The sequence below is a fragment of the Mauremys reevesii genome, linkage group 3, assembly GCF_016161935.1.
Source record: "Mauremys reevesii isolate NIE-2019 linkage group 3, ASM1616193v1, whole genome shotgun sequence".
Taxonomy (NCBI): Eukaryota; Metazoa; Chordata; order Testudines; family Geoemydidae; genus Mauremys; species Mauremys reevesii.
This window is the reverse complement of record NC_052625.1, coordinates 5,790,779-5,818,064: the sequence shown is the minus strand read 5'-3', so window position 1 is coordinate 5,818,064 and position 27,286 is coordinate 5,790,779. Positions and strand designations below refer to the sequence as shown.

Genomic DNA, 27,286 nt, shown 5'->3' with positions numbered 1-27,286 from the left:
CGTTTTTTGTAGAACAAGAAAAATTATTAATAACAATCTTATTCTTTGTCCTTTTTCTTTCTAATTCCTTTCATTCAGAAAGATCCTAAAGTGTTTTACAAACACACATACTGTATGGGAGTCAATTTATCCTCCACTAAAATGTAGACATTTCTGGATTTGAAGTTGGCAGCTGTTGTATAGCACTGCTTTGTGCTGTTCAAGTTTATTACAGGAAGAGAAGGCAAATCTGCTTAGGGTATTTGGCATGTTATCTAAACACCATATATCATATTCAACTGCAAAAAATCTTAAACATTTTCAAACTGATGAGTGAAACATTTCTATGCCACTTCCATCCTAGGTAGCATGTGCAGAAGTTGATTCCCCACACAAGTATTTCGACTAGAAAGCTGAGGCTGCAAGTTAATTATTAAATGACTCTCGCAAAGCAAACCATTAACCTTATGTATTGCTCCAATGCTCTTATTGTTAAACTGGCTAATTGCAATATGCCAGAATAGGGTGACCAGACAGCAAATGTGAAAAATCGGGACAGAGAGTGGGGGGTGATAGGAGCCTCTATAAGAAAAAGACCCGAAAATAGGGGCTGTCCCTATAAAATCGGGACATCTGGTCACCCTATGCCCAAAGGTCCTTATTAATATCCCAGTCAACTTGGGACACACTATACCTGACCACAGGTCCCCCAACCACCACTTTACCTATGGAAAAAAATCAGGTGAGGATCTTTAACGTACTGAATAATGGCTGGACAAGGCCAGCATAGACATGATCCCTCATCCCAGGGATGTTGCACTGGAAGGGCTCTTTTTTGGTATAATCAAGTGGGAATGTTCACGGCCTGCAGCTGACATCTTTTACCCCCTCAGTAATAAAGATTGTCAAGGGAACTAAATTAGTAACATCAGTTAGAAAAAAGGGGTGGTCTATAACCTGTGGTCTGTTGGGACACTTCCCACTTTCCAGTGCACTTTCTCTTAGGTCAAAGGATATTTTGATTTTCAGGAATCAGCAGTGGAAAGAAGATCCAATTTGTGAGCATCCCATCAGAGATTTAGTTCTGTGTGGCATGCTGAAGTGACAAACTGTGGAGCATTCCACGTAGATGGAACGTTGAGTGATTTTAGCAACAAGTCTCTAACAATCTCTACTAAGTCTAAGACAGGCTGCAGATGGTAAATTTTGATAGCATGTGACTCAAGCAAATCTGAACAGATTTTCATAGGTACAGAAAAAGGCAACTTCTTGATCCCAGGACTATCTCCCTGCCATACTTCAAGAACTGCTGTAAACATTGTAAGTATTAGAGCTCTTTAAAAAGTTGGACAACGTTTTCAATAGAAAGAGTTTGGCAACCTTTATATAGTCACTGCCCTATGTCATAAAGATGTAGATTTTCAGTGTTATGATTTTGTGTTGTGGCTTTTCCCTTAAATATCTTGCAATTTGGAGCTATTCCTTAGCTATAGTACTATAGTGTATTGTTTTTAACATTGAAAAATACTTGTGGCCCTACACGTAGTAAAGAGACGATTCCCTGATCTAAACATAAAGGTTAATATATATTTACATTAAAGTTAAAATGAAATGAAAACAATTCTGTATCTTATAGCATATGTATGGGATCATGTTGAAATTGCAAACAAAGGCTCAGGGTGCATGGTTTTCATTTAATCAAAAGAGAGGTATTAATTTTTAAGCGGTAACTCTTGCTTAAGATGCTGTTGTGCATGAGTAATAAATTTTTAATGATTTTTCTTGTACATGCATGGATTAAAATCCATTATTTATTGTACCTTCACTTGTCTAGTAAAGGTGCTGCTTTTATAGCACCAGCAGTCATGCAAACACATTTATTTTTAACTGATGGCTGATAATACATTTCCTTACTGTAAATGTCAGTGTGTTTTGTGTGTTGCTGCCATTACATCTTGTTTGGAAGGCTGAATATTACACAATTATGGGAGGCACCAGATGGCATCATTAACAGGAATGCTCTGAATGTTTACCACTTATGTGCATGTGTGAAATTAAAAGTAAGATGACCTATCCTTACTTTGAAAGCATGATGTCAGTAGTATACAGGTGTTAATGACATTTGCAGTGAGCTAGAATATTCATTCCTGCCTACAAAATAGGATGGGTTTTTTTAGCTTTTTGAAAACAGCTTGTAGATTGGACCCATGCTAAGTGTAAGAGCAGTTTGCAAAGAGGGAATAGATGTTATTCTCAAAGAAACTTGCTGTTCAATATTACAAAATGAAAAGCCACCGCTGCTGTCACTAAAATGTAACTCTGCTACAGTAAGCAACAAATAAATCTCCCCTTGTATCACATTATTGCTATTTAGCCTTGCTGTGCTAATTATTGTCAGTATAAAATTTGATGTTGCTGGTTTTATTTTTATTAAGGTTTATTTTTAAAGGTTACAGGTTTAGGCGTGTTCTGAGTTTGTCAATGTATTTTGTTCTCAGGCAAGATGCCATTTTGATAACTTTGGAACATGTCATGTGTTTATCTACAGAATAGGTACAATAGTTAGGGTGCTGAAGTCTTTCATTCTGCTCTGCTAACATGCAGCAACCCTGTTTTGAAAGGGATGAGAAGGTAGTTGTGACATGGTAGACATCTTTAGGGGTGCCTCGTGGAGGCAGTAATGCCCAGCAATCATGATGTATCCCTCTCCAAAGCAGCCCCTACGGGGAGACCTTGCTGAGCCAGACAGCACTGTGGAATTTTCTGAGTTAAATCCCAGCAGGTATTTTTACAGTCCCATCTATTAGTGCCTCTCTGAGCTGAGGCAGTAAGGTGCAACTGAGCCTGGTTAGTCTCAGAACCTTACAGAGTCTGAGTTTCTTTCGGGGGAGAGAGTGTTTGCTCTCTAGAAGCCAGGATAGAGAGCTCTAGAGAGGAAATCTGCTCTGTTTATATTATTTTGTATGTATAGGTGGTCCTTATTTAGTTTTATTTAAAGGTTTTAAGCTGCATGAAGGGAATGTGGCCAAAGACTGATGCCATGTGTGTGCTGTTTTGGTTGCACAAGAACCATGTGAAATATACATGAAACACTAGAGATATTTTTTGTAGCCCAGTCTAGGTCATCCATGACATTTCTCTCCAGCTGCATAGACCCTGGCTCTGCCAGGAATGTTATTTTCCATGCCCATGTAAGGCCTGATCCAAAGCCCATTGAAGTCAGTGGGAGTTTTTCCGTCTCACTGAGTTTTGTATCAGGCTCTTAGACTTAGGAGGTTTCCAATAAAGGACAAGCTTTGGTTTAAAAAATGCATTTTCAGCTCAGCTACTTAACTAGTGGCTGTATAAATTAATACGAAGAACAGGGCTTCAGCAGTACAGAGAGCTTATCTCTTCTACTCTCACTGTCCTTTCTAACATCTTGGTAACAGTCATATCCTCATGCAGGTCTTGATCCTGCAAGCTGTTCCATGCAGGCAGAATCATGTGCCCATCTGAAGTACTGTTGACCTCATTGAGGCTCTGCATGGGCACAGAGGTCAGCCTGCAGGATCAGGCCCATATCCTGACCGTGGTATTGGTCCACTGCTAGGTGGAAATGGTAGAATTATCAATAATAATACAGAAGAGGCAGAAGTGTTCAAGAAATGTTCCTGTTCTGTTTTTGGGGAATAAACAGATGATATGGTCTCATCTTATGGTGGTGATAACACTTTGCATTCCTCCGTTCTGGAGGATGTGAAACAGAAACTACTAAAGTTAAACATTTTAAAATCAGCAGGTCCAGATAACTTGCATTTTAAAAGAGCTGTCTGAGGAGCTCACTGGACTGTTAATGTTGATTTTCAATAAGTCGTGAAGCACTGGGGAAGTTCCAGAGAACAGGAAGAAAGCTAATGTTATGGCAGTTTTTTAAAAGGGTAAATTATTGGCCTGTCAGGCTGACATAGATCCTAGGCAAGATAACAGAGTGGCTAATATGGGACTTGATTAAAGGAGGGTAATGTAATTGATGCAAATCTGTGTGGGTTTATGCAAAATAAATCCTGTCAAACTAATTTGGTATCTTTTTTTGATGAGATTGCTTGGAGGAGCCCCAGATTAATTCTGTGAGGTCCGTCTCATTGGAGATGGACATGGAATTTATTAAAGTTGCCTAGGTGAATGGCAAAGATTGCCTAGGGTGGAGAGACCAGATTTCTCTGGTTCGAGAAAGTATCATCAGGGAGGCTGACTTGCTTCAGGAACAAAGTGTGGAACTCCTGGCATTGGAAAAATACAGTATAAAACTCTTGTGCCTATAGCTAAAGTGCACTTGGAGTGTGGAGGATTAGTTGTTGGATTGTATTCTGGTGGGAAATGATGTATTAACTATGACTAAAGCTGTTAAAATAATAACCCATAGTAAAAAGAAATATTATTCTGTAATCCCAAAAGGGAATGGTACAAAGAAAGCAACTCTTGCGTAGTAGAGGAAAGTAGCATGCCCTCAGGGCTGATGGGGAGGAGTTAAAGCCCATCTTGCCAGCCTTTTGCAGATCAGCAGAGGGCAGACCCTCCTCTAGAAAGTGCAAGGGGAAGGGAAATGGGGCAAGGTTTTTTGAATAGGAAGCAGATTTTACAGGAAAGCTCCCATGGGGAAAGATAAAAGCCCTGGGAAATCTTACAAGCAATTAGTTATGTGTACCTAGCACCATGGGGAGTTAATATTCCTGGACCATGACTGCCTTTTTCCTGGTCACTTAGGAACACAGAGGACCTATGATAGGTTAAAAAGGAATTTTTACTGGCCAGGGATACAGAATAATGTAAGAGACTATTGCAAAACTTGTGACTTATGTCAGAAGAGAAGGAGACTGGCAGGACCCTAAAAAGTTACCATACACCCCCTCCCTATGATACAAGAGGCATTTTTCTGGTTAGCAGGGGACATTGTGGGCCCTATGCCTCATCCTACACAAAGGAGGAAGAAATATATCTCGATTTTAATGGATTTTGCCACTAGATATCCAGAAGCAGTGGCTCTGTCTAACATAGAGGTTGACGCTGTGGCAAAAGTCGTTTTCATTATTTTCAGCAGAGTGGGTTTCCCTAAAGAGATTTTATCAGATCGTAGGTCAAAGTTCATATCCCAGTTATTCCGAGAATTATGGAAATTGTGTGGCGTGAAACAACTGAAGGATTCCCCCTATCATCCAGACAACTGATTTGGTCGAGTCATTCCATGGAACACTGAAATCCATGCTGGCAATGTATGCAAATAGGAGGGCCCAGGACGGGGATGAAATTTTACCCTATCTATTATATGCTTATAGGGAGGCCCCCAAGAGTCCACAAGGTTCTCCCTATTTGACCTGTTCATTGACCATCTTCACTCTTGGATCTGTGTTCCAGGAGTGTGGCTAGTCAGGAAATGCCTGCACACCTGCAGACAATGCTTTCTGCTCCAGCTAAAGAGATGCAGCTGCTAGTGTCTCTATGACTCTGATGCAGCTCTGCCTTGAGGAGCTGATCCAGCAAATGGTGGAAGTACTGAGGCACGGTGGTTGCACTTCCCTGAATAGGCAACAAGGCAGGAAAACTAATACCCGTGGTGAACTAGATTCACTTGGTGAATGGGTCAGGAGAGCTGGTCTTGTTCGAACTGCTGGCACATGGTGGGCCAGCACTGGTGAGTAAATGGAGCACAGTGTAGCTGACATTGAGAGGAAGACGGGCGGTTACTACCCCCACCAAGCACTTAGGAGCCATGGAGAAGTAGCAGATGAAGGGTTGCTATAGTAAACATCCACTGTGCTGAGGAAAGTTACTTATGGGGCTGTCATTAAGGCCGCCACCTGAAGCACAGAGATGTATGTCTGTCCAGTGCTGGTCACCACTACACTGCCCAAAGCAGAGAGGAGTACCGAAGAGTGCCCCAGTTTAATAGTGTCCATGGCAACCTCTCTGAAGCATGCTTTTTCTGTACAGGAGACCAACCTCCTGCTGCCATCTCCAAGTAGGCTGGCACGAAGCAACACAACTCTGAAAGGCTCAGTGCCATGCTTTGCCTCCTCAGATAGGCCACATCTCTAGCTGTCCTCTTGGAACAATCTAGCATCATGTGCTCACTGCCTGAGAGAAACCATGCAGCACTCTCCCAGAGCAGCTTGGCGCATAATAGCGTGCCATCTGAGCAGCCTACCGCTCTGCAATGCTACCTCTGAGTGGCCTACAGCCAGGCAATCACAGCAGCAATGACACTGCCAGAGCACAGTGTCTCTGATACATGCCTCTACTAGAGGAATGTGACGGCAATGCTCTCTGGATGTTGTGGACAATTACAAACTCCTAAGGATACGGTCTACCTCTGCATGTGTTATGCAATTTGCATTTCTGCGAGGAGAAAAGCACTGACAATTAGAAATAACTGCCCTTTGGGCTACAATCAGCATTGTGTGTTTATAAATGCTTAGCAGCCTTACCTGCATTTCTGCACAAGATGGAAGATGTTTCTCTCCTCCTCAGATGACTGATTAATCAAAGGCAACATCTTGGATTGGATCCCAGGATCAGTCAGTGCCACCAGTAAGCAGTATCCGCATTGGCTTATTTGTCCCTGCAAGGAAATGGGATGTCCATGCCAACTGTTATTTTTTTAGGGAGTAACTGAAATTAGTCTGTTTTTGGTGCAAGCTGTGCAGAGCTCAGAGTGTTCTTATAGGAGTCCATGCCATATAGAAGGGCAGTGCATGTCCCCCTTCTCCCCCACTATGTACACTTTCACCATATTAAAGTCAGCTTCTTGAAAAGGATTGTGGAGGGGAGAGTTAGGAAGCCTTTCAGCAGTGCTGCAGAGATGCTACAAACAGTAGAGCCCGTAGTAATTTCCTGCAAGCCCCAGCTTTACTGTTGCATATTTGAGACCAGATCCCCAACTGGAGTAAATCACTACAATTCTACCGAAGTCAGGTTTTATAAGAGAGCTATGTTAATTTACACAAGCTAAGGATCTGGGCCTTGTAATACAGAAAAGCACAACCAGGCATGGCTATTCTTTGAACCTTTTTTCCAGTTCCTGATCCACATAACTTTTTGGGTTTCAAAACCTGGATTCACCAAGCCCAGCATCCCAGATTTTCCCCCACCTACACTTGGACTCTGAAAGAGCCCTGCTAAACAAGACCCCTCCACCAATCCCATCTTTCAGGGTATCTCATACAAGTTAAAATTATTCATTGTTACCATTTTTATAAGGTCCTTGAATCTTAGCAGAAAAAAAACTTTTAAAAAATATCTTGTATGGTGTAAATTGGGATAGCAATAAACAATGGATAAAGATGGAGCAGAAAGAGTTCACTATCTCTGTACGGTCAATGGCTTTCTTACAAAAACAGATGAGACCTGTTGAAAAAGAGCTCCTGGTCAGAAGTTTCCCTTACCTTAAAATCTGGGGGAAACCCAGAATGAAAGCCAGCCCTTGCCATGCTTCTCTACGATGATTAGCTCAAACCCAAGTTTCCTTTCAGGAGACACTAGAAACCTGTTTTTAAAAGTGGGCCTGCAAAGAGTAGGACCATTAATTTATGGGGGGGAAATGTTGGGCCCATCCACATTACAAAGAACTTTTAATGTAGAGAAGATAGCAGTATTGAATTGTGCACAATGGTCACACTGTATTTGAAACCCCCAAGAAAGGCCAGGCTTCAAGACACCGCACATAGAAAAGGTGATAATCAACTGTAGAGTCTCAAAAGGCGTCATTTAAAAGTGACACAGTGACTTTATCAAACTAGATATGGAAGGCAAATGTAATTTCATGAGTAGCTGGAAAAAGATAAGGAAATTCCCCTTCAGCACTAGGCCCTTATTTGGCATGAGGCAGCTTTGTCTTCCATATGTGTAAGAGAAAAATAAAATCAGAAGTTACATCTGCAGATTTTCTTTAAATGGAGGTACTGTTATTTCTCCATCGGATCAAGGTGTGCTCTGTCCGAATTTGGAAGCTGGTGGAGCCCTTTATTAATGGATCAGATGCACAGCTAGTGTAAATCAGTTTTAAAACAGTCAGATTTTGTTTCAGACTATTAGGCCTTTTGCACATCTGTCCAGTTGAGACCATTGCATTGCTATTGGAGAATGTTTCATTGCCTTCACCTAGCTGGTAAGGACCAACTTGTCACTGTTCATGCTGTGTTTGTGTTCTCCCTTTTATGGTGGTCGAAACCAGGACTTTTTACAGAGTCATACCCTGCATTCTGACTCCACTGGCAAGTGTGTTGATGATAGATACTTCAAGATTAGGCTAGGAAATAAACCTGTATCAGCTCACAAACTGTGGCCTCTGGACACAGACTAAGCTTCACATAAATGTCTTGGAATTGAGAGTACTCAACCTGACCTGCCAGGAATCTTTCTTTGACTGAAAGGCACCTTTAGATTTGAATGGACAGTATCAACACCATTTATTATATCTGCTGATAGGGTGGGACATATTAGAGACCTCTGTCCTGGGAGTGAAACTTTGGAATAGGAGGTCCATCATTGCCTTTCACCTACAGCATGTTCTAGGAAAAGAAAATACTTCTTGCTGAGGCCATCTGCTAGGAAAATGCCTGGCACTGGTGGTCTGTCAAAGAGGCAATAGCCAGCAACTTGAGGTGGGGATCTCCTCAGATTACCCTTTTTGCTGCAGAACATGGTACCAATTGCAACCAGTCCTGCCCTAGAGGTGGGAAGAGCTCAGGGTCTCAGTCAGACACATTCCTCTTGGACTGGAAACATATCCGTTCCCTCTGTTTCTTCTCATCCTTAGGGTCCTGTGGAAGATCAGACAAGACAAAGACAAGATGGTCCTCATAGCATCAACTTGGGCCCATCAATTTTGCTACCCAACATACTGAAATTAGCAGTTCATCCTCCAGTCTCTCTGCCTGATCTAATGAACTTGTCACAGTAGTACAGCCAGATTCTGAGGTCTTTGAATTGGGCATTCTGGATACTGTCTGGCTGAGCAACTTGGACTGTGATTGCTCTGTAGAAGTTCAGAAAATTCTGCTGGGAAACAGGAAACTTTCAACAAGAAATCTCTATGAGATGGAAGTGGTTTTTCTATCTGGGCAAGGCAAAAAGGACCTGCTCTTCATCAGTCTTTCATTCCACTCCTTCTGAACTACCTGCTTTACCTCAGACAATCTGGTCTCTCCCTCAGACTAATGAGAATTCCCCTGGCTTACAAGTTTGGTCTTTCATCCTCTGTTACAGGACTATCCTGTATTCTTTGATCCCACAGTGATGAGATTTTTTTAAGGCCCTACTTCATGTTTTACCTGTGTTCTGAAGCTATCCGTGTCTTTGGACAAATGAATTGAACCCCACTTTGAACCCTTGTCAAAATATTTCCTGGACCATATCAACCTGGAGAGTCTGAAAGCTGGCAATAATAGTTGATTAATCTACCATACACGGTGTTCCATAAGGACAAGATGGTCATTCACCACACCATGTATTCTTCTCAATGGTGGCTTGTGATTTCCATCGACACCAATCTATAGGTCTACCTATATTTTCCTCAGCCCCATTCATTTCCAGGAGAGACTAAGCGACAACTTCTAGGTATTAAGAAAGCTCTGAACTACTATCTGAACAGGACTAAGCCATTCCACAGCTAACAGCTAGATAGCTTGAAGCATATGGGGCACTGGGGGGCCAATCAATCAGACTGTGGATAAAGCACTAGGCTGGGACTCAGGAGACCTGGGTTCTATTCCAAGGCCTATCACTGGTCTGCTGGGTGACCCTGGGCAAGTTACTGAACTTCCCCGTGCCTCAGTTTCGCCATATGTAAAATGAGGGAAATGATACTGACCCCTTTGTAAAGTACTTTGAGATCTACTGCTGAAAAGTGCTATATAAGAGCTAGTTATTATTTTATAATACTCCTTTGCTATGGACCAGTAGTTATTCTGATACCAGCAGGCATCAGAGCACATCCACTGGATCTAAGGCAGCCTCAACTGCCTGTCAAATAGATTTTGATATATGCAAGCTGTATCCTAATGTTCCACCCATACCTTCGCTCAGCATTACTAATAGGGCCTAGCCTCCTCTTCAGATGCGCTGTCTGGGAGAACAGTCTTGCCATCTTTATTCAAAGACTCATCAGACCCTCCTTGTCTGGTCTTGGGGACTGTTCCTGCTCTAAGAAAAAAGAACAGTTAATTGCCCTAGTAACTGTGCTTCTTCAAGATGATCTACACCCACCCTTCTTCCCTACTCTGTTGGAATCTCCCAACAAATCCATAGTGAATAGCAATTGAAGGGAAAATGGGGCATGAAGACATAGGCAGGGTGTATATGTGGTCCAGTGGACAATGTTTTCCTCATCTGTAAAATGGGGATAATACTTACATCCTTTGGAAGTGTTTTGAGGTTTATGGATCAAAAGATCTTGTAGAAGGTACACAACTGCAAACAGTGCTGGCTAGTGGTCAGGCAGGGGTTGGTGGGTTGGTTCCCATTGACGCACAGTCCTGTCCTTCAGTGCCTTCACCCCCAGGGTTTCCAGTCCTCCCCTTTAGCAGAGGGGTTTTGGGGGCTGGGTCCCTGAATAATCACAGTCTTTTCCAACTGGCCCCTCACCCTAAGTGATGGATCTTGCTGTTGTATTGTCCTCTCGGAGTGGATAGGGGAGCCCGGGCCTTCCCTCTCCACTGGGCTCCTGTCCATGGCCCAATGGTGGGCAGCTATACCCAATGCCTTCGGGTTCTAAGCCACTGTCCCCCTGGACCGCTTCCTTCTCCCATCTCCTTCAGCTTCCCAGAGTAGATTACTCCAATCAAGTCTCTGGCCTGCACGCTCTGTCACCTGCCCCTCCTTTGTGGGTTTTCACAGGTCTGTGTTGTCAGGTCCTATGCAGTGAGCTCCTGAGCAGTACTTCCCACTCAGAGCAGCCATCTGCTCCCTTCCACTGCCTGCCTCTTAACTGCTCTGCTCCCGTTTTTAAAGCCTCCAGCTTGTGCAGGCTTTACAGGTGTGATTGGGTAGGGCTGCCTGGGACCAGAGCTGTTCCTTAACCTCTTGCTCTCCAGTATGGGGTTTGTGTGTCCCATCACAGAGCTATATGAGAGCTAGGTGTTATTGTTATTATCCAGGCAGGCAGTTGTCTCAAAGAACCCAGTTACAGTGGTAAATAAGTGTTCTTTTATAAAGAATACAACAATTTGTTTGTGCTGTTTTCTCCATCGCCAAATGGCTTTATTTTCTTTTCCCTTCATGTTTTAAATGTACGTATAGAACTATGTTTGCTTGGACACAGCTTTGAAAGGAACACTTACATATACTTTCTAATGTTACTTTTAATAATGTGATTTTTTTTAAAATCTCCATTGATATGTTTTCTTAAAAGCTTGCCTCTTACAGTAGTGTTTGTGCATAGCTCCTTGGCAAACATTGATTTTTATTTTCCATTTCTTGTGTTTCAAATGGAGCTTGAAATTAAAATAGCTCTGTTTGTTCATTTCCTTGTTCATGCACCACCATTGTTGACCTCAGCACAATTCTAGGAATAGGCTTGTTAGTCACTTTGTAATCTCATTTTGGTTTTGCAGTAGCAGAGTCCATATAGCAGAGTAGAGAGTTTTAAGTTCCGTATAATCAGTGGATTTTTTTCCCAGATTTCTCAGTAATAAATGGCAAATTAAAAGAAAAGCATGTAGAGTCTAGCGGACATGCACAGAGCCATAGATCATTGGGCTGGGAAAATCCTCATAGATCATCTACTGCAACCTCTTTTAATAATGCAGATTTTCCTTCACACTCAGGACTCAATCCAGCAAGATACTGAGCACTCTAGCCCTGATCCAACAAAGCATTCAAACACGTTAACTATAAGTTTAAAACTATAAACTATAAGTAGCCGAGCAATACCACTGGATTCAGTGGGACTACTCAGGTGCTTAAAATTAAGCAAGTGCTAAAATGCTTTTTGCTGGATCAGGCCGGAGGGCTTAGCACCTTACGGATCAAGCCTTAAATCCTTAAGTTTTGTTGTATCTAGTCTTCTCTTGGACAATTCTAGTGACTGTGCCATAACACTGTCCCTTGATACATTATTTCATTGTTTACTAGGATATGTTTCTTAGTATCTGATTCAAAAAGCCCTACAATTTCCTGTTACAAAAAAGCAACAAAATCATCTATCCCAATGTTTACTCCTCACCTTTTCATTTTTGTGCTGGTTCATATGCTTCATCTAAATTGTCTACAATTTTAACATTTTTTTATTGTTTATCTGTTTAAATTAAGCTGTAATATGGTCCCAAATAAATATTATTTCAGGAAAAATGTTTTTAGGCATGTTCTAAATATACCATGGGTCAGATTTTAAAAGCCGGGCCAATAGATGGTGCACCTGTTAAAAACACTTCCCCCTGAGTGTGCTTCCAAAGCCTCTCATGTTCACAAGCATACCTGTCTACTCTATTTGCACAAGCATGGGATTTGGCACACACAAAATGGGGTGATGTTTGCTGGTGCATTTATCACACCCTGCTTTGAAAATGTGGCCCCAAAAGCAAATCAGATTATGTCAGACAAGCAGAAGGCAAACCATTTTCATTGATGGTGTCTACGTGAGAGGGAAAAAATGTTTAATACTGTAGAAGTTGCCTGCTCAGGCATATGTTGTGCTGTGAGTCCATGAGCCTGAGACATGATTTACAGACAGGATTTGCATTTTCACTTGAGTACAGTGCAAGTTGAGCAAGCATTTTTAATGGAGGTGAAGTATGCAGTCTTCTAAGTGGATGGAATTGGCTGTCCACATGCAAAAACAACCCTCACAGTTCAATCAAGAAAAGTCACCTTTGTCAGCAGTTGCAACTGAAGCAGCAGATAGGCACTCTGCCCTCCCAGGTGGAAGCAACGTGACAGATGGTACAGTAGTAGATGCTTTCAGGGACAAGAGTAGTAGAAAAAATACAAAAACCCATCCTAATAAAAGAAAATGTTACTTCTGAGCTGCATATTCCTTTTCTAATAGTGGTAATAATTGTTCTGTTCCTTACTGTAGTTAATGATTGCTGTTTTATTTAACAAATGGATACAAATATAAACAAGTTGGAGCTCACTCTTGACCTATCTAAGGTGATGTCTGGTTGCTCCTCTGGGGAACTTCACCGTCTCGTGATATAATGTTTCGAGGGGTCTCTGCTTCTTCTGACTGATCCTCCTTAGTTTGCTCTTGGTCATAGCAGTTCTTGGCCCCTCACCTCCAGTTACGTCTAGCAGCCCTTCAATTTTAGGGCTGGCAGTCTGGTTTGGTCTTCTGGCTGTTTTCTTAGAAGCAGTCTGATGAAGGGCTGTCATCCCTTTGCTGTCCCAGGCCTTTCTACTCTCCCCTTTATAGCAGGCCTTGTTTTCTCTGTTGGTTGCAGCTGTGGGTGCCTGCCTCCAAGATTGGCAGCTCTGGCAGCTGCGTGGGGGTGTGAGCAAGCTGTTTGCTTGTAAACAGGAAAGGCTCTCCTCCCACCTCTATCTATGCTCAGTATGGGGTTGTGGACCCCATTACATATCCCCCCCTGCAAAGCTAAGGCCTGGCCCAGGCTGATGTAGGCTACTTCCCCGGACAGAAAATTGGCATTACGATACAAGCTTCCTGCCCGGTGCTGTACCTCAAAGGCGTATAGTTGTAGTGACAGGTACCATCTCATGATCCTCAGCTTTGTCTCTTTCATCACATTTAGCCAGCATAAGGGAGCATGATCAGTAACTAGTGCCAACTCGTTTCCCAGGATGTAGTACCACAGGCTCCCTATTGCCCAGTTGGCAGCCAAACATTCTTTTTCTATCACTGAGTATACTTTTTCACAGGGGAAGAGTTTCCAGCCGATATGTACTATTGGGTGGTATTCTCCATGTACGTCTTGAGAACAGACTGCCCCAGTCCTACCTCCAATGCACCTGTTTGTAGTACAAGTTCTTTTTCGAAGTTCAGGCTATAAGGCACTGGGTGTCTGCAGAGCATGGTTTTGAGTTTTTGAAAGGCACTTGTGCGGGTTGGTGACTATAGCATCTGTCTTGGGGCAGCATTGTCAATTAGCAGGACTGCTATGGTGGTGGAATGGGGTATGAACTGGTGGCGGTTGTAGCCAGGTGAGCCAGGAAGGCAAGCATTTGCCTTTTGGTCATGGGGGTCATGTATGCCTGTAAGGCATGATCTTTATCCACCAAGGGGTGGACTTGTCCTCCGCTGACTCTATGTTCCAGGGAACGGGCTTCTTCCTTTCCTATTGTACATTTAGCAGGATTTGCCGCTAACCCAGCTTCTCTCAGTGATCGGAAAACAGTGGCTACTTTGTTCAGATGGGAGTCCCAATCCTTGCTATAGATAACTACATTGTCCAAGTATGCCACCACTTATTGACTCTGCAGTTGGAGTAATTGGTCCATCAAATGTTAAAAAGTGGTCACCACCCCATGTAACCCAAAGGGCGTGGTCTTAAAATGAAATAGGTCAAGCAGCATAGAAAAAGCCGTCTTCTCCTGGGAATCCAGTGCTAAGGGGATCTGCCAATACCCCTTTGTCAAATCCAAAGCGGGCTTCTCGCAGTTAGTGTAAGAGTTCATCCACTCATGGCATGGGGTAGGCATCAAATTTAGAAATGGTGTTCACTTTTCTGAAATCTGTACAAAAACGTAACGAGCCATCTGGCTCTGGGACCAGCAAAAATCGGTCTCCTCCAGTCATTCTGAGATTCTTCTATCACCTCAAGTTCAAACATGATTCTGATCTCTTTCTCAGTGCCCCCCCACCCAGTTTGTTGGGAATTGGTCAGAGCCCTTCCCGTATTACTGTTCTGGATTTTGTATTAATGCGGTGTGCCGAGAACATCTCCCTGAGGAGAGCTGAGACTACCTGTGGGAAAGCAGTCACCATTGGAGCACCTGTTCCTTTTGCTTATGGTTTAGGTTCTTTGGGAGGGGTACTGAGCTTTCTTTAGGCAGTCATTAACTTGGTCCAGTTCCTCAAGATAGGGTGTGATGAAAAGATTTTTCCTGGCTTTTTAGGGCTCCACTTTCTTTATCACCTCACAAGGGCCTTGCCACTTGGCCATTAACTTCTGAGCTTGGAAGAAGTAACAGGACTCTGTCGCCCAGTTGAAACGTGCACATCCATGTCCCTTTATTCTACTGTTGTTGTTCCTGTGCTTCCTTGAGAATTTTCTCTAGCGTGTTCTCCCATAGCGGCCAAGCTGTCATGTAACTTTACAACATACTGCGCTATGTTTTCAGCTCTCAGTGTTGAGGCTTGGGGCATTTTTCTAATGTTGAAGAGGAAGTCTGGGAATTGTTAATCCCATGTTGAGGATCCCGGGAAATGAATTTGTTGAGCATCCTCTTGAGTGTCTGATCAAATCTACAAGGCTGTCTGTCTGCAGGTGGTACACAGATGTGTGTAATGCTTTAATAATTCCCATACTTCTTTCACCAGACGGGATATGAAATTTGTCTTTGGGAACTCCTACCCCCACAGAGACCTTCAGCAGCTCATTAGCAATAGTCTTGTCATTTGTATCCAGAGTGGCATGGCTTGTGGCTATCTGGTGGCATGATCTATAGTAACAAGTATAAGCTGATGTCCAGAGATGCTCTTCTCTAGGGGGCCTATCAAGTCAATTCCTGTTCTTTCAAAGGGAGTCCCCACCAAGGGGAAGGGTATTAGTGGCACCTGCAGGATTTCCTTAGGGGCCGTTAAGATTGACATTCAGGACATGATGCACAGACATTCTTGACTTCCTTAAAGACCCCCGGCCAAAAGTACCAGACCAGGATTCTAGACTGTGTCTTGTCCTTCCCAAGATGTCCCACACATTGGGTTGCATATGCCAGATGCAGAAATTCTCAGTGATATACCCAAGGTAGTAGCAGTTGTTGTTCTCTCTTGTGTCTGCTTGTCTTGGTCTACGAGATACAGCAAGAAGTCTGCCTTAAGAGCAAAACGGAAGTACTGCCACGCCTTTAGGGATCCACTTCATCATCATCTATCGTGACTACTTGTTCAAAGGCTTAGCTCAAAGTCTTGTCATTTCCTTTGCTCCACACAGAAATCCAAGAGTCCGGTTAGCTTCTACAGGTTCGGTTGTGGAGAGGGTGTTGTGTTTGGGTGGCCCTTCTGTGGGGTCTTCTGTCCCACCAGCATTAGCTCCAGTGTCTGTAGTCTCTATTATGCTATGGAAGGGATTGTTTCTCTTACCTCTCTCCACTCTTTCCTTGCTATCCATTTTTCTTCCCAGGATTTTTTTTCCTTAGGCCAGGAGGTAAGAAGGTCAGGGTCCTTAAAAGAGAACAAGATCCTGACCATCTCTTCTGAGGTGTCTTTCTCAGGCTCCTGTGTTAAGGGACGCCTCTGCAAGAGCTCTGGGAAATACAGCCAGTCTTGACCTAATATCACAGGGTGGAGAGGTCTGGAGACATGCATACTCTCCTCAACAGTCAGTCTTATTGTCATGCTGGGATATCATAAAATATCTCTGTGGATACGTGTAATGGGGATTTCCAATTTCTCGAGTCTCCCTACTGCTTCAGCTATCCATTCCTGGATAAATGTCTGATCACAGCCCGAGTCCACAAGGGCCAGTGTTTTCTTGATGTTTACCCAAGAGGAGCCACCAGTCTTGGATTCTCAGCCCATTGGAGAAAGAAATGTGTCTGGAGCAGTTATTTCCTCTGATGAGGGTCCCCAAATGGCTTGAGCAGCCATATTGTTCTCCATGAAGTAGATGGCCTCCACTAGGGTTGCCAGTCGGGATCTACAAACCCAGTCTTGGCCAGCAGGTGGAAGAATCTGCATGAACTGTTCCATAACTACAAGTTCCCCTATCTGGGGTCCTGTCCAAGACTCTGGCTTTAGCCAGCACCAGCAGAAGTCCTCAAGTCTTTGGGCGATCGTCCATGGTCATGCCTTGGAGGCGGGGGTAGTGCTCGTGGCAAAAACAGTGGTGTTAGGTCTCTTCATCTATGTCTGACCTGTCCAATATGGCTGCCTTGACTTGCTCATAGTCCTGAGCCGCCATGTCATCAAGCCCCTGGAATGCTGCCTGGGCTTTCCTGCTGAGGAGTGGGATGAGCTGGATTGCCCACTGGGATGGAAGCCCGTGGGAACCCATGGCTACCTTCTCAAAGGTTACCAGGAACGATGCTGGGTCATCATCTGTCGTCATCTTGGGGAGCAGCAGGGTCGGAGTGGTTCCCTGAGTTGTGGGGGATGTAGTCTCTGTAGGACTGGAACTCTGAGGGGTAGGAGCCGGCACTAGTTCTGCCACCCTTTGCAACAACTGTTGCTGATGGGCTGCCATCTGTTCGAACAGCTGTTGTTGTCTCTCTGGTTGTTGTGCTTGTGAGTCAGCCAGCCATTGCAGTCGCTGATTCACCTCCATAGTTCTCTTGTGTATATATGGTGGGGAGGGGAAAGGAGGGAAGTTCTGTTCTGTTTAGTTTTGGTTTTTTGGTTTCCCGTTTCTGTGTGGATGGTTAACTGCAACCCCACTTTTGGTACCACGTTGTAACTGCTCCCTGGTATGATCTTTCAAGAAGTCTCTGCTTCTCCTGAATGAGTTTGTCCTATCAGGGCAGTTTGTGGACCCTGACCTCCAATTACATCTAGCAGCCCTTCAGTTTTAGGGCTGGCAGTGTGCTTCAGGCTCCTGTCTGTTTTCTTGGAAGCAGCCTGATACAGGGCTGTCACTCTTTGCTGTCCCAGGTTTTTCTGTCTCCTCCTCCTTCACCGGACTTTCCCCTTTATAGCAGGCCTTGTTGTCTCTATTGGCTGCAGCTGTGGGTGCCTGCATCCATGATTGGCAGCTCTGGCAGCTGCGTGGGGGTGTGAGCAAGCTGCTTGCTTGTGAACAGGAGAGGCTCTCCTCCTCCCTCTATCTATGCTCAGTCTCGGATTTCTAGACCCTAGTACACGAACATATGTAGTCATTTGTCCTGACATTTTGTTAAAACAGGGTGGTATTCTGGGACCAATTCACCTAATTCCAAACTCCCTGGGGCCGTTAGCTTAGCATTAGAAAGGTGTTTCTGAAGCACGACAGATGTTGGTGTTGGGTCTATTGTGTGGTGAACAAAAACGGTAATATTGTACTCATATGCTGCCTTTGTATCATTGATACAGGAGCCATTTCACAAATTAGGTACAACTCTTCCCCAGCAAATTGCATTACTGCTTTATATTTCATTGTTGGGCTAAATTTTTTTAAAATAACAGCACTGTAGTGGAAGAGAACAGTTGAATTTAGGCTTTGCTGTAAGGCATGTTGGGTTTTGATCTCATTAGCTGCTGACATTCCTGTCTCATTGTGTTGGTTGATTGGATACATTTGCAGAAGTTTTTCATGTCCTCGTATGTTTTTTACCACCTTATTAGTTTTGTTTAAAAGCCACATTTCAGTAAATAGGTTTCTAATCATTTCCCCCAGAAGGCAGTGCTTTTTTAGAAAACTGCTGCTCAATCAATGATCAGTGACTCACACTGGAGAGAGCCTTCCACTGTCCATGCTTGCAAAGCACAGATAACTCACTGCACACACAAGCATGCCTAGCTTATTCCCAGAGTTCTGCGGTCAATAGAACTATTCTAAAATGGTACAGTCCTGCATAGACCATTCTCAGGCCGGACATTTTTAATTTCAATATAACAGAAAGTACAATGGTGTGTAACATCCAGGCCCTCCCAAACTGGGGTGAAATATTGGCCTCGTTGAAGTAAATGACAAAACTACCGACTTCATTGGAGCCAGGATTTCACACCTGCTCTCTAAAATTGCCTGCAAGTCAGAAAGATCTAGATCATCAAAACTGTTTAGGTGCCTAAGTCCCATGGGAGTAGGTGCCTAAATGCCTTTGAAGATATGGGACAAAGTGCTTTAAATGTGAGAATAAAAGCATGTGTATTAGAACATCCAAACAGTATTTTGGGTGAAAAATGTAGATGATGAACATTGAAAAGCAGTTTTAATCGCCATTTATATGTTTATTGCTTTAAACTTTTAGTTGCGATAGTACCTAGCTCTTATATAATGCTTTTCATCAGTAGCTCTCAAGTACTTCACAAAGTGGCGGGGGGTGGGTTCAGAATCATTATCCCCATTTTACAGATGGGGAAACTGAGGCACAGAGTGGCGCTGTGGCCTGCCCAAGATCACCCGTAGACCAGTGGTAGAGCTGGAAATAGAACCCAGGTGTCCTGAATCTCAGTCCAGTGCTCTATCCACTAGACCACACTGCTATATAGTGCAGCTGTTGGTTCAAATAACTAAAGGAACACCACCAACTTAAAATTCATAGTTCTGCCTGAAACGTTCCCCCACTCCCACTATTAGTAAAAATGACATCTAAAATAACAGCTGGATGAGATTAGAAGAATGATTTTCTCTATTTTTTCAATTTGTTTACTTTGTGCATCTGACAACATGTTCTGAATAGATCTTTCAGCTGAATCCCGCCTCTATTATTAATTAGGCCTCAATGCTTACAAATACCTTAATATGCGCTTAACTTTAAATATGTGAGCATTCCCATCAAAATAAATGGGGCTATTTATCATGGGGCAGATCATCAGATTGTCATAGCTCATAATTGTCATAGCTCCATTGACTTCAGTGGAATTGTGACAGTTACAGCCACTGAGGATCTGCCCCTATATGGTAGTAGGACCTTAGTGAGTTTCCCTTGTTTGTCTGGGTCTTTCACAGAGCAAAAGATGAGATGAAACTGTTTTTAAAAATGTGATTGTACAACCACAAAAATTGTCAGAGTGACTCATAGATAGATGTAATACCTGAAGCTACCTTTAATTCATTTTTTTTAAACTGACCAGATTTCAAGTTCACAGTGCCACTTAAAGTATATTTAAAGAGTCAAGGGGTTGCAATTTAAAGTCCAAGGCCCTGACTGCAGTTGCCCATGTGTAGAACCACTGAAGTCCAGTGGGAGTTCTATGTGGAGCCCTTGCAGGGTTGGACCCCGAAATATTACATGCATCATATTGCATAAAGGTATAAATATGCACATTTTATTTTTTAAACAAAACTCTGCTGTAAAGACATTCCATTAATACTTTGAACTTTGTTTCCTGATTTCTCTAATTTCCTTTCAAAAGTTTTTCACTTTTTGTCACATTATAAATGCATTCAAATATCTGAAATGTTGAAACATTATATATTTTCATTTCATAAAATCATTTTCCTTAAACATGGAGTTTATTATAACAAATCTTGCTAAAACAAATGTCTAAGTAGATGAAATATTACTATTTTTGAGTTAAATTGTTTAAAATGGTAAGCAGAAATTTTTGAAATACTCAGTAAAGCAAAAGTTCTGACAGTCAAGTCCTTATAAATCAGACCATTTCTCTAAACATGGATAGCAGCTAAACAGTTTGGAATCGTGTGAAGATGTGCTAGATTTGATACGTTTGAGATCTGTGGTGATTGCTTGAATCCTAATCAGAATAGTAAACTTCCTCGAGTATCTTCTGGAATATTCTTAGGGAAATCCCATAACTGAGATTAAACTAACTGGCCACTGGATGTCATCATTGTACCGTAAAAAAATATAGTTGAAGGAACATTTATCTGGCAGTAAAAAAAAAAAAAAAAAAAAAAAAAGTGGAAGGGCCAATTAACATACATTTATCTCTGGATTTCAAAGATTATAAAATACCCTTGTCTGGTACAAAAGATTTCTCCAAATCTTTCATGTTTGTAGTTCCTCGCATGGCCAGCCTCTTTAAAGTCACCTTGTTTGTTGAGGCTTGATTTTTAACACATCAAGCTATTGTGTCAACTATTTTATATAAAGAGAAAAATTCTCTAATCTAAATCCATAGACATTTTTGTAAGAATAATTTATTTGGAAGAATAAATGTTGTTTTCCCCTCTTGCCTCCTATAGGTAATAGAGGGAAACCTGTTAGAAGTTTTAGAATGCATCCTGAATAAGTGTGTCTGCAGAAATGTAGAGCAAGAGAAGAGTGTCTGATGAATAATAAAAGTAGTTCTGATTCCTATTTCTCCCTTCAATGCACATGTGAATTTACAATTATGCATTCTGTGACATGTGAAGTTTGTGCAACCCAAAGCAATAACTAAAATGCAAAGTGTGTAATGCTTCAAAATGGAAACAGCCTCTCTGCTTTTCATGAGAAAACTGAAAACTCTATATAGCACACTGCAGAGATTTTCTGTCAAATGCATTATCTCTTGACCCCCTCTCATATATTTTCTGGCGCCCTCTGTTGGTTAGAGAAACCAAAGGACACCAGTAAAGATGACTACACCAAGTTTTACTGTCTCAACCAGTGTATACTTTAGGTAGAGGGAACATGAGAAACTATGAATTAATTAAAGTCTACTGACCAGATCTTCAGTTGGTGTAAACTGGCATAGCTCCATTGAAATCAATGAAGATGAGCTGATTTCTGCCAGCTGAGGATCTGGCCCTCAGTCTAACTTTTCTTTATTTGGAAAAATGATTTTAGAAGCCATTTCTCAGTGTGCTGCTTGAACATGGAAAAATCAAAACATTAAAACTATATTAAATGTATGCTTCAGGTAAAGATATTCCCATGAATTAAAAAAAAGGTAAAATCTAAAACAATTGCTCCAGAAAGCATAAAAATAATCAAAAGATTATATGAACATATGCTCCTAGGTGCTAGGTGAATGTTAATAAATTATAGAAAACTCTCAAAGTTCAGTCTCTAGCCTCCAGCAAATACTCCATAACCTCTTCTCCAAGAGAAGTTGGAACATTAAGTTCTAGAACTTTTCTGTAGCATGTTAAACATGTGCATACTTACTCAGCAGTGTTTAGCCACTAGGTTGATTTGTGGTATGCCTGGGGCAATTCATAATGTTGGTCATGTTGATAAGCCATAACAATAGTTTTAGAAAAATGGAAGATAATGCATTACTAACATTCTAATGATTCTTAGCTGGTTACTTCTGGGTTTGTACATATGTATATGTCTTGTTTTTGGTTTCTTTTACAGTTAAGCTATGCTTTGAACCACATAAATCGAAAGCTGATGCTAGAGCCTAAAGTGTCTGTCAATGCTAGAATCGTGGTGGTTGGTGCATCAAATGTTGGAATCTCCTTTCTAGAAACACTGATTTTTTGGTAAGTTTTTAAATGTTGCTGGCTTTCCTACAGTGAGGGGACTAAGCTACTTTTTTAATTTTAGAGGTCTTGATTCAGCAATGAAGCTTCAACTCAGCTTCTATTTCTTTTGGTGCAGTTTTGCATCCACAAATAATTGCACCTGCATTTTGATGTTTGCATTTGAATTATGGATGCAGAATTAGTAGTCAGATCTACAACAGTCTGATACGTGGAGGTAAAGAGGTAGATTTCTCCCTGTTAATTGATTCAGCAATTCAAAAGTACTAATGTAATTGTTTGCAGGTGCAAAATTGTGCCCACAAACATGAAGGCCATCTCTGAAAATCAGGTCCTCACTAGCAATGGAGAGAACTAAAAATAAGAATTTTAGAATGAAAAGACATCCTGTATATCGACCGCTAAAGGTCTCACAGGAGGACTGAACAATGAGAGTACAAAACTACATTGTATTCTACCTGCAGCATCTTGGCAGTAATGTTGTAGGGTGTGTGTCTTGTACGTTCCAAATGGATTTGAAGTTAGCAGCTTGATTAGGTAAATTAAAAGCCTAGAGCCTATTCTAGAACATATTTTGACTCTGTCAACATTGGCCAGCCAATGTTCTCAGTGACACCAGATGACAGAACAAGGAGTAATGGTCTCAAATTGCAGTGGGGGAGGTTTAGGTTGGATATTAGGAAAAAGTTCTTCACTAGGAGGGTGGTGAAGCACTGGAATGGGTTACCTAGGGAGGTGGTGGAATCTCCTTCCTTAGAGGTTTTTAAGGTCAGGCTTGACAAAGCCCTGGCTGGGATGATTTAGTTGGGGATTGGTCCTGCTTTGAGCAGGCGGTTGAACTAGATTGACCTTATGAGGTCCCTTCCAACCCTGATATTCTATATTAGAACACTGTTTAGCTTAAACCGAGTCTAAGTCCTCTTTGAACATACGTTGTTAGACTTGGTTGCAAAGTCAAGATAGATGTGGCTTAAAGTTCTAGCCATTTCTATATAAACCAGTGTACTGTTGACCTTTGGAGCTAGGTCTGCACAATACCAGGGCTGGTTATAGTGGTGAGGTGGTCATACAGCTGTGCCGCTTGGCTGTTTTTTGTTTGTTTGTTTTTGCTTCACTGATTGGCTGGCCCTGTGGTTTTTGGGGAGGTGGGGTTGGTTTTTATGGGCAGGGGGGAGGGGAGGAATTAAGAACATAAGAACGGCCGTACTGAGTCAGACCAAAGGTCCATCTAGCCCAGTATCCTGTCTACCGACAGTGGCCAGTGCCAGGTGCCCCAGAGGGAGTGAACCTAACAGGCAATGATCAAGTGATCTCTCTCCTGCCATCCATCTCCATCCTCTGACAAACAGAGGCTGGGGACACCATTCCTTACCCATCCTGGCTAATAGCCATTTATGGACTTCACCACCATGAATTTATCCAGTTCTCTTTTAAACGCTGTTATAGTCCTAGCCTTCACAACCTCCTCAGGTAAGGAGTTCCACAAGTTGACTGTGCGCTGGGTGAAGAAGAATTTCCTTTTATTTGTTTTAAACCTGCTGCCTATTAATTTCATTTGGTGACCCCTAGTTCTTGTATTATGGGAATAAGTAAATAACTTTTCCTTATCCACTTTCTCCACATCACTCATGATTTTATATACCTCTATCATATCCCCCCTTAGTCTCCTCTTTCCAAACTGAAGAGTCCTAGCCTCTTTAATCTCTCCTCATATGGGGCCCTCTCCAAACCCCTAATCATTTTAGTTGCCCTTTTCTGAACCTTTTCTAGTGCAAGTATATCTTTTTTGAGGTGAGGAGACCACATCTGTACACAGTATTCGAGATGGGGGGGTTGGACTAGATGACCTCCTGAGGTCCCATCCAACCCTGAGATTCTATGATTCTGTGATTCTGTGTGGGCGTACCATGGATTTATATAAGGACAATAATATATTCTCAGTCTTATTCTCTATCCCCTTTTTAATGATTCCTAACATCCTGTTTGCTTTTTTGACCGCCTCTGCACACTGCGTGGACATCTTCAGAGAACTGTCCACATCTTTTTCCTGACTCGTTGTAGCTAAATTAGCCCCCATCATATTGTATGTATAGTTGGGATTATTTTTTCCAATGTGCATTACTTTACATTTATCCACATTAAATTTCATTTGCCATTTTGTTGCCCAATCACTTAGTTTTGTGAGATCTTTTTGAAGTTCTTCACAATCTGCTTTGGTCTTAACTATCTTGAGCAGTTTAGTATCATCTGCAAACTTTGCCACCTCACTGTTTACCCCGTTCTCCAGAACATTTATAAATAAATTTAATAGGATTGGTCCTAGAACTGACCCTTGGGGAACACCACTAGTTTCCCCCTTGTATTTGGGTTGGGGTTTTTTGATCAGCTGCTCCAGAAGAGTGGTGCTAGGAACGTTTTCCACACTGGCTGGCAAAACATTTAGTGCCATTCCTTCTGTATAGTACCAGAGAGAGAGATGTACACTTCTCCTTTCCTCTCATTTCATTATGGTATTATTTTCAGAGCCAAGTTGGAATATACATAATGGGCTCAAACCAAAGCCCCACTCAGCTTCTGTAGAAGCCCTCAGATCTTTCTTGCTGAGGATTATCCTGGCATTTGGGAGTCTTCAGGAAGCACAGAGATGCCATATCTAGCTCCTACAGCACGGGTGGGCAAACTGAGGGCTGCATCGGGTTTCGTAAATTTTATGGAGGGCCGGTTAGGGGAGGGGGTCGTGGCCTGGTCCCCACCTCCTATCTGCCCCCCCCCTCCGCCCCAGGACCCCTGCCCCATCCACACACACCTGCTCCCTGTCCCCTGACTGCCCCCAGACCCCCGCTGCCCCATCCAACCCCTCCTCTCATTCCTCACAGCCCCCCCAGGACCCCTGCCCCATCCAGCCACCCCTTCTCCCTGTCCCCTGACTTCCCCTAGAACCCCTGCCCCTGACTGCACTGGTGGCTGGCGGTGCTACAGCCGCACCACCCAGCATGCAGCACAGAGACGGGGTCAGGCCGGGCTCTGCAGCTGCGCTGCCCCAGGAGCTCACAGCACCACCACCCAGAGCATTGAGTCGGCGGAGCGAGCGAGCTGAGGCTGCGGGGGAGGGGGAACAGCAGTGGAGGGGGTGGGGGGACAGCCTCCCGGGCCAGGAGCTGGGGGGCTGGGCAGGACTGTCCCGCAGGCCAGATGTGGCTCGTGGGCCACAGTTTGCCCCCTCTGTCCTACACCATTTCCCTTGCAGCCCCTGGTATGGGGGTGGGGAGAGGGTCTGACTCGAATGTGTCGCACTCCAGTAATCCCTGCCTCCCAGAGGTCCCACTAGGGGCATAGGCAATCACTGTAGATCAGAAAGCTGCAAACCAAATTGCCAGGGTTATTATAAGTTGTCCAAACCAAAGCAAATCAACTGTGCAGGCAGAGTCAGAGAACGAGTACTAATATTTTAAATAGCTAGTACTTTCTAACCTCGACTTAGACTGTTGAGATTTTAATGTCCATTACCTTGTGACCTGCCAAGGCTAAATACAAATGCTGCTTCCGGTCTGGTTAATTTATAGTTCTCCACACTCATTTCTAATCCTTATGCCTCATGAAATCCTTATGGCTCAGAACTTAAAACCATCACTGCTCCAGGACCAAATATTACAAGGTTTGGACCAGAAACCAAGGTCATTTTTGGTCCTTGCACTCATCTGTTCTTAGCTGCCACAGATGGGGACAAAGAAACATTTTTTGTGATAGGATATTTTCCTCAACAAAATTTTGACTGTGTGAAAGTTGCTTGACAGGATTAGTAGCAGTCCTAGTGTAATGATGATGTGGATGAGCAGAATTCAGGTGAGAAGATCAAAGATTCATAATAAATTATGTTTATTCAATGGATGGAGAAATAAAGTTTATTCCATGATTAAAAACAAAACAAGAATCCCATACTCCTACAGCACATACAATCTATTAAAGTAAAAGAGGTCTAATTTATGTCTACCTTCCTTATTGTCATTGTTCTTGAAGCATTCTTCTTAAAGAAAATGTTTGTATAATTTTCATATCTTGGCGATATGAATATCTTTTCCATATGAGTGCATTTTCAAGCAGATTATAAATGCTTAAATGTGTGTTGAAAAGCTTTTTAAAAACCAATATAAAGTTTTAGATGCCAGATTCTGAATAGACTCCTCACAGCAAAATATTCATTACAGGAACAAAATAATGGAAAAAAATATTGCTATTTTAATGACTCACTACCTGCTAAGAGCTGAGTTCAGGGTTTTGTATTCCTACTACCACTGTTGTTGATATCACAATTAGAAATATCTGGATAGTGTTGGGGGGGGAATAGAAGCCCTTTATGAAAGGCATTGCATCGTTATAAGCAATTGACAGAATAGCTCCCTTTCCCACTCCCTCCTCTGGGCTGCCAATGCCTTCCTTTCTAACATTCAAGCCAGTGTACCCCCTCTTGGTGTAAAACCCTTCTCCTCTGGTGCTTCTGCCTACCGCACCTTAGGCTCTCTATCCCAATGTATTTTTTAGCTATTACCCTTTTTTCTGTTTCTCACCATGTGCTGTTACTTACTAAACTGTGTAACTGTGTTATGTATATGACTCTTGCAGTGTTGTTACTAATTTATATTACAGTACCATCTAGAAAGCCTAACTGTTTCCAGTGCCCCATTATGCTAGGCAGTGCACACAACAGGATGAGACGGTCCCTGACAAGCTTACAGTCTAAATAGACAAGGCAGACAAAGGGTGGGAGAAAAGAAATAGTAGTATCCCCATTTTACAAATGAAAAATTGAGGTACAGTGAGATCAAGTGACTTGCCCAAGGTCACACAAGAAGTCTGTAACAAAGCTGGGAGTTGAACCCACGTCTTCTGAGTTCCAGTCCAGCACCTTAACCACCAGAGGATCCTTCCCATTTCTACAGCATTTTTCACACAAAAATTAATTGTATCCTTGACAATTTACCTTTACAGCTCCGAGAGAGTTCCACAGACAAGACTTCTCAGCAGTAAGCCTTAGTCCAGCTGTGTTCTAATTAAGAGTTCTCACAAGATCTGTTTGTGTGATACTTAGGAGTACTGGTCTTGAAGACAATAGAATTGGAACTTTCAGATTCATGAAACTTGAGTAC

At 42.6% G+C, this 27,286-nt stretch overlaps 1 protein-coding gene and 1 long non-coding RNA gene across 12 annotated transcripts in view; one reads left to right on the top strand and one right to left on the bottom strand.

Annotated features, from left to right (window-relative positions):
• The window catches only part of LOC120400028, a 68,549-nt gene extending 41,352 nt beyond the window's left edge, over positions 1-27,197 (bottom strand). For 4 of the 5 annotated variants that reach the window (XR_005595476.1, XR_005595473.1, XR_005595477.1 and 1 more), the window contains exons 1-3: positions 27,121-27,174; positions 10,032-10,158; positions 6,444-6,577 (exon numbers count right to left, since the gene is read on the bottom strand). This is a non-coding gene — a long non-coding RNA (uncharacterized LOC120400028). Of the gene's footprint in view, positions 1-6,443; positions 6,578-10,031; positions 10,159-27,120 lie in introns of all 5 variants that reach the window. The other variant, XR_005595474.1, reaches the window with a different exon arrangement.
• Positions 1-27,286, top strand: part of CFAP61 (cilia and flagella associated protein 61) — a 209,147-nt gene that overhangs the window by 82,650 nt on the left and 99,211 nt on the right. For all 7 annotated transcript variants that reach the window (XM_039528376.1, XM_039528379.1, XM_039528377.1 and 4 more), the window contains one exon: positions 22,015-22,142. In XM_039528376.1, coding sequence (XP_039384310.1) covers positions 22,015-22,142 — 128 coding nt within the window. The remainder of the gene's footprint in view (positions 1-22,014; positions 22,143-27,286) is intronic.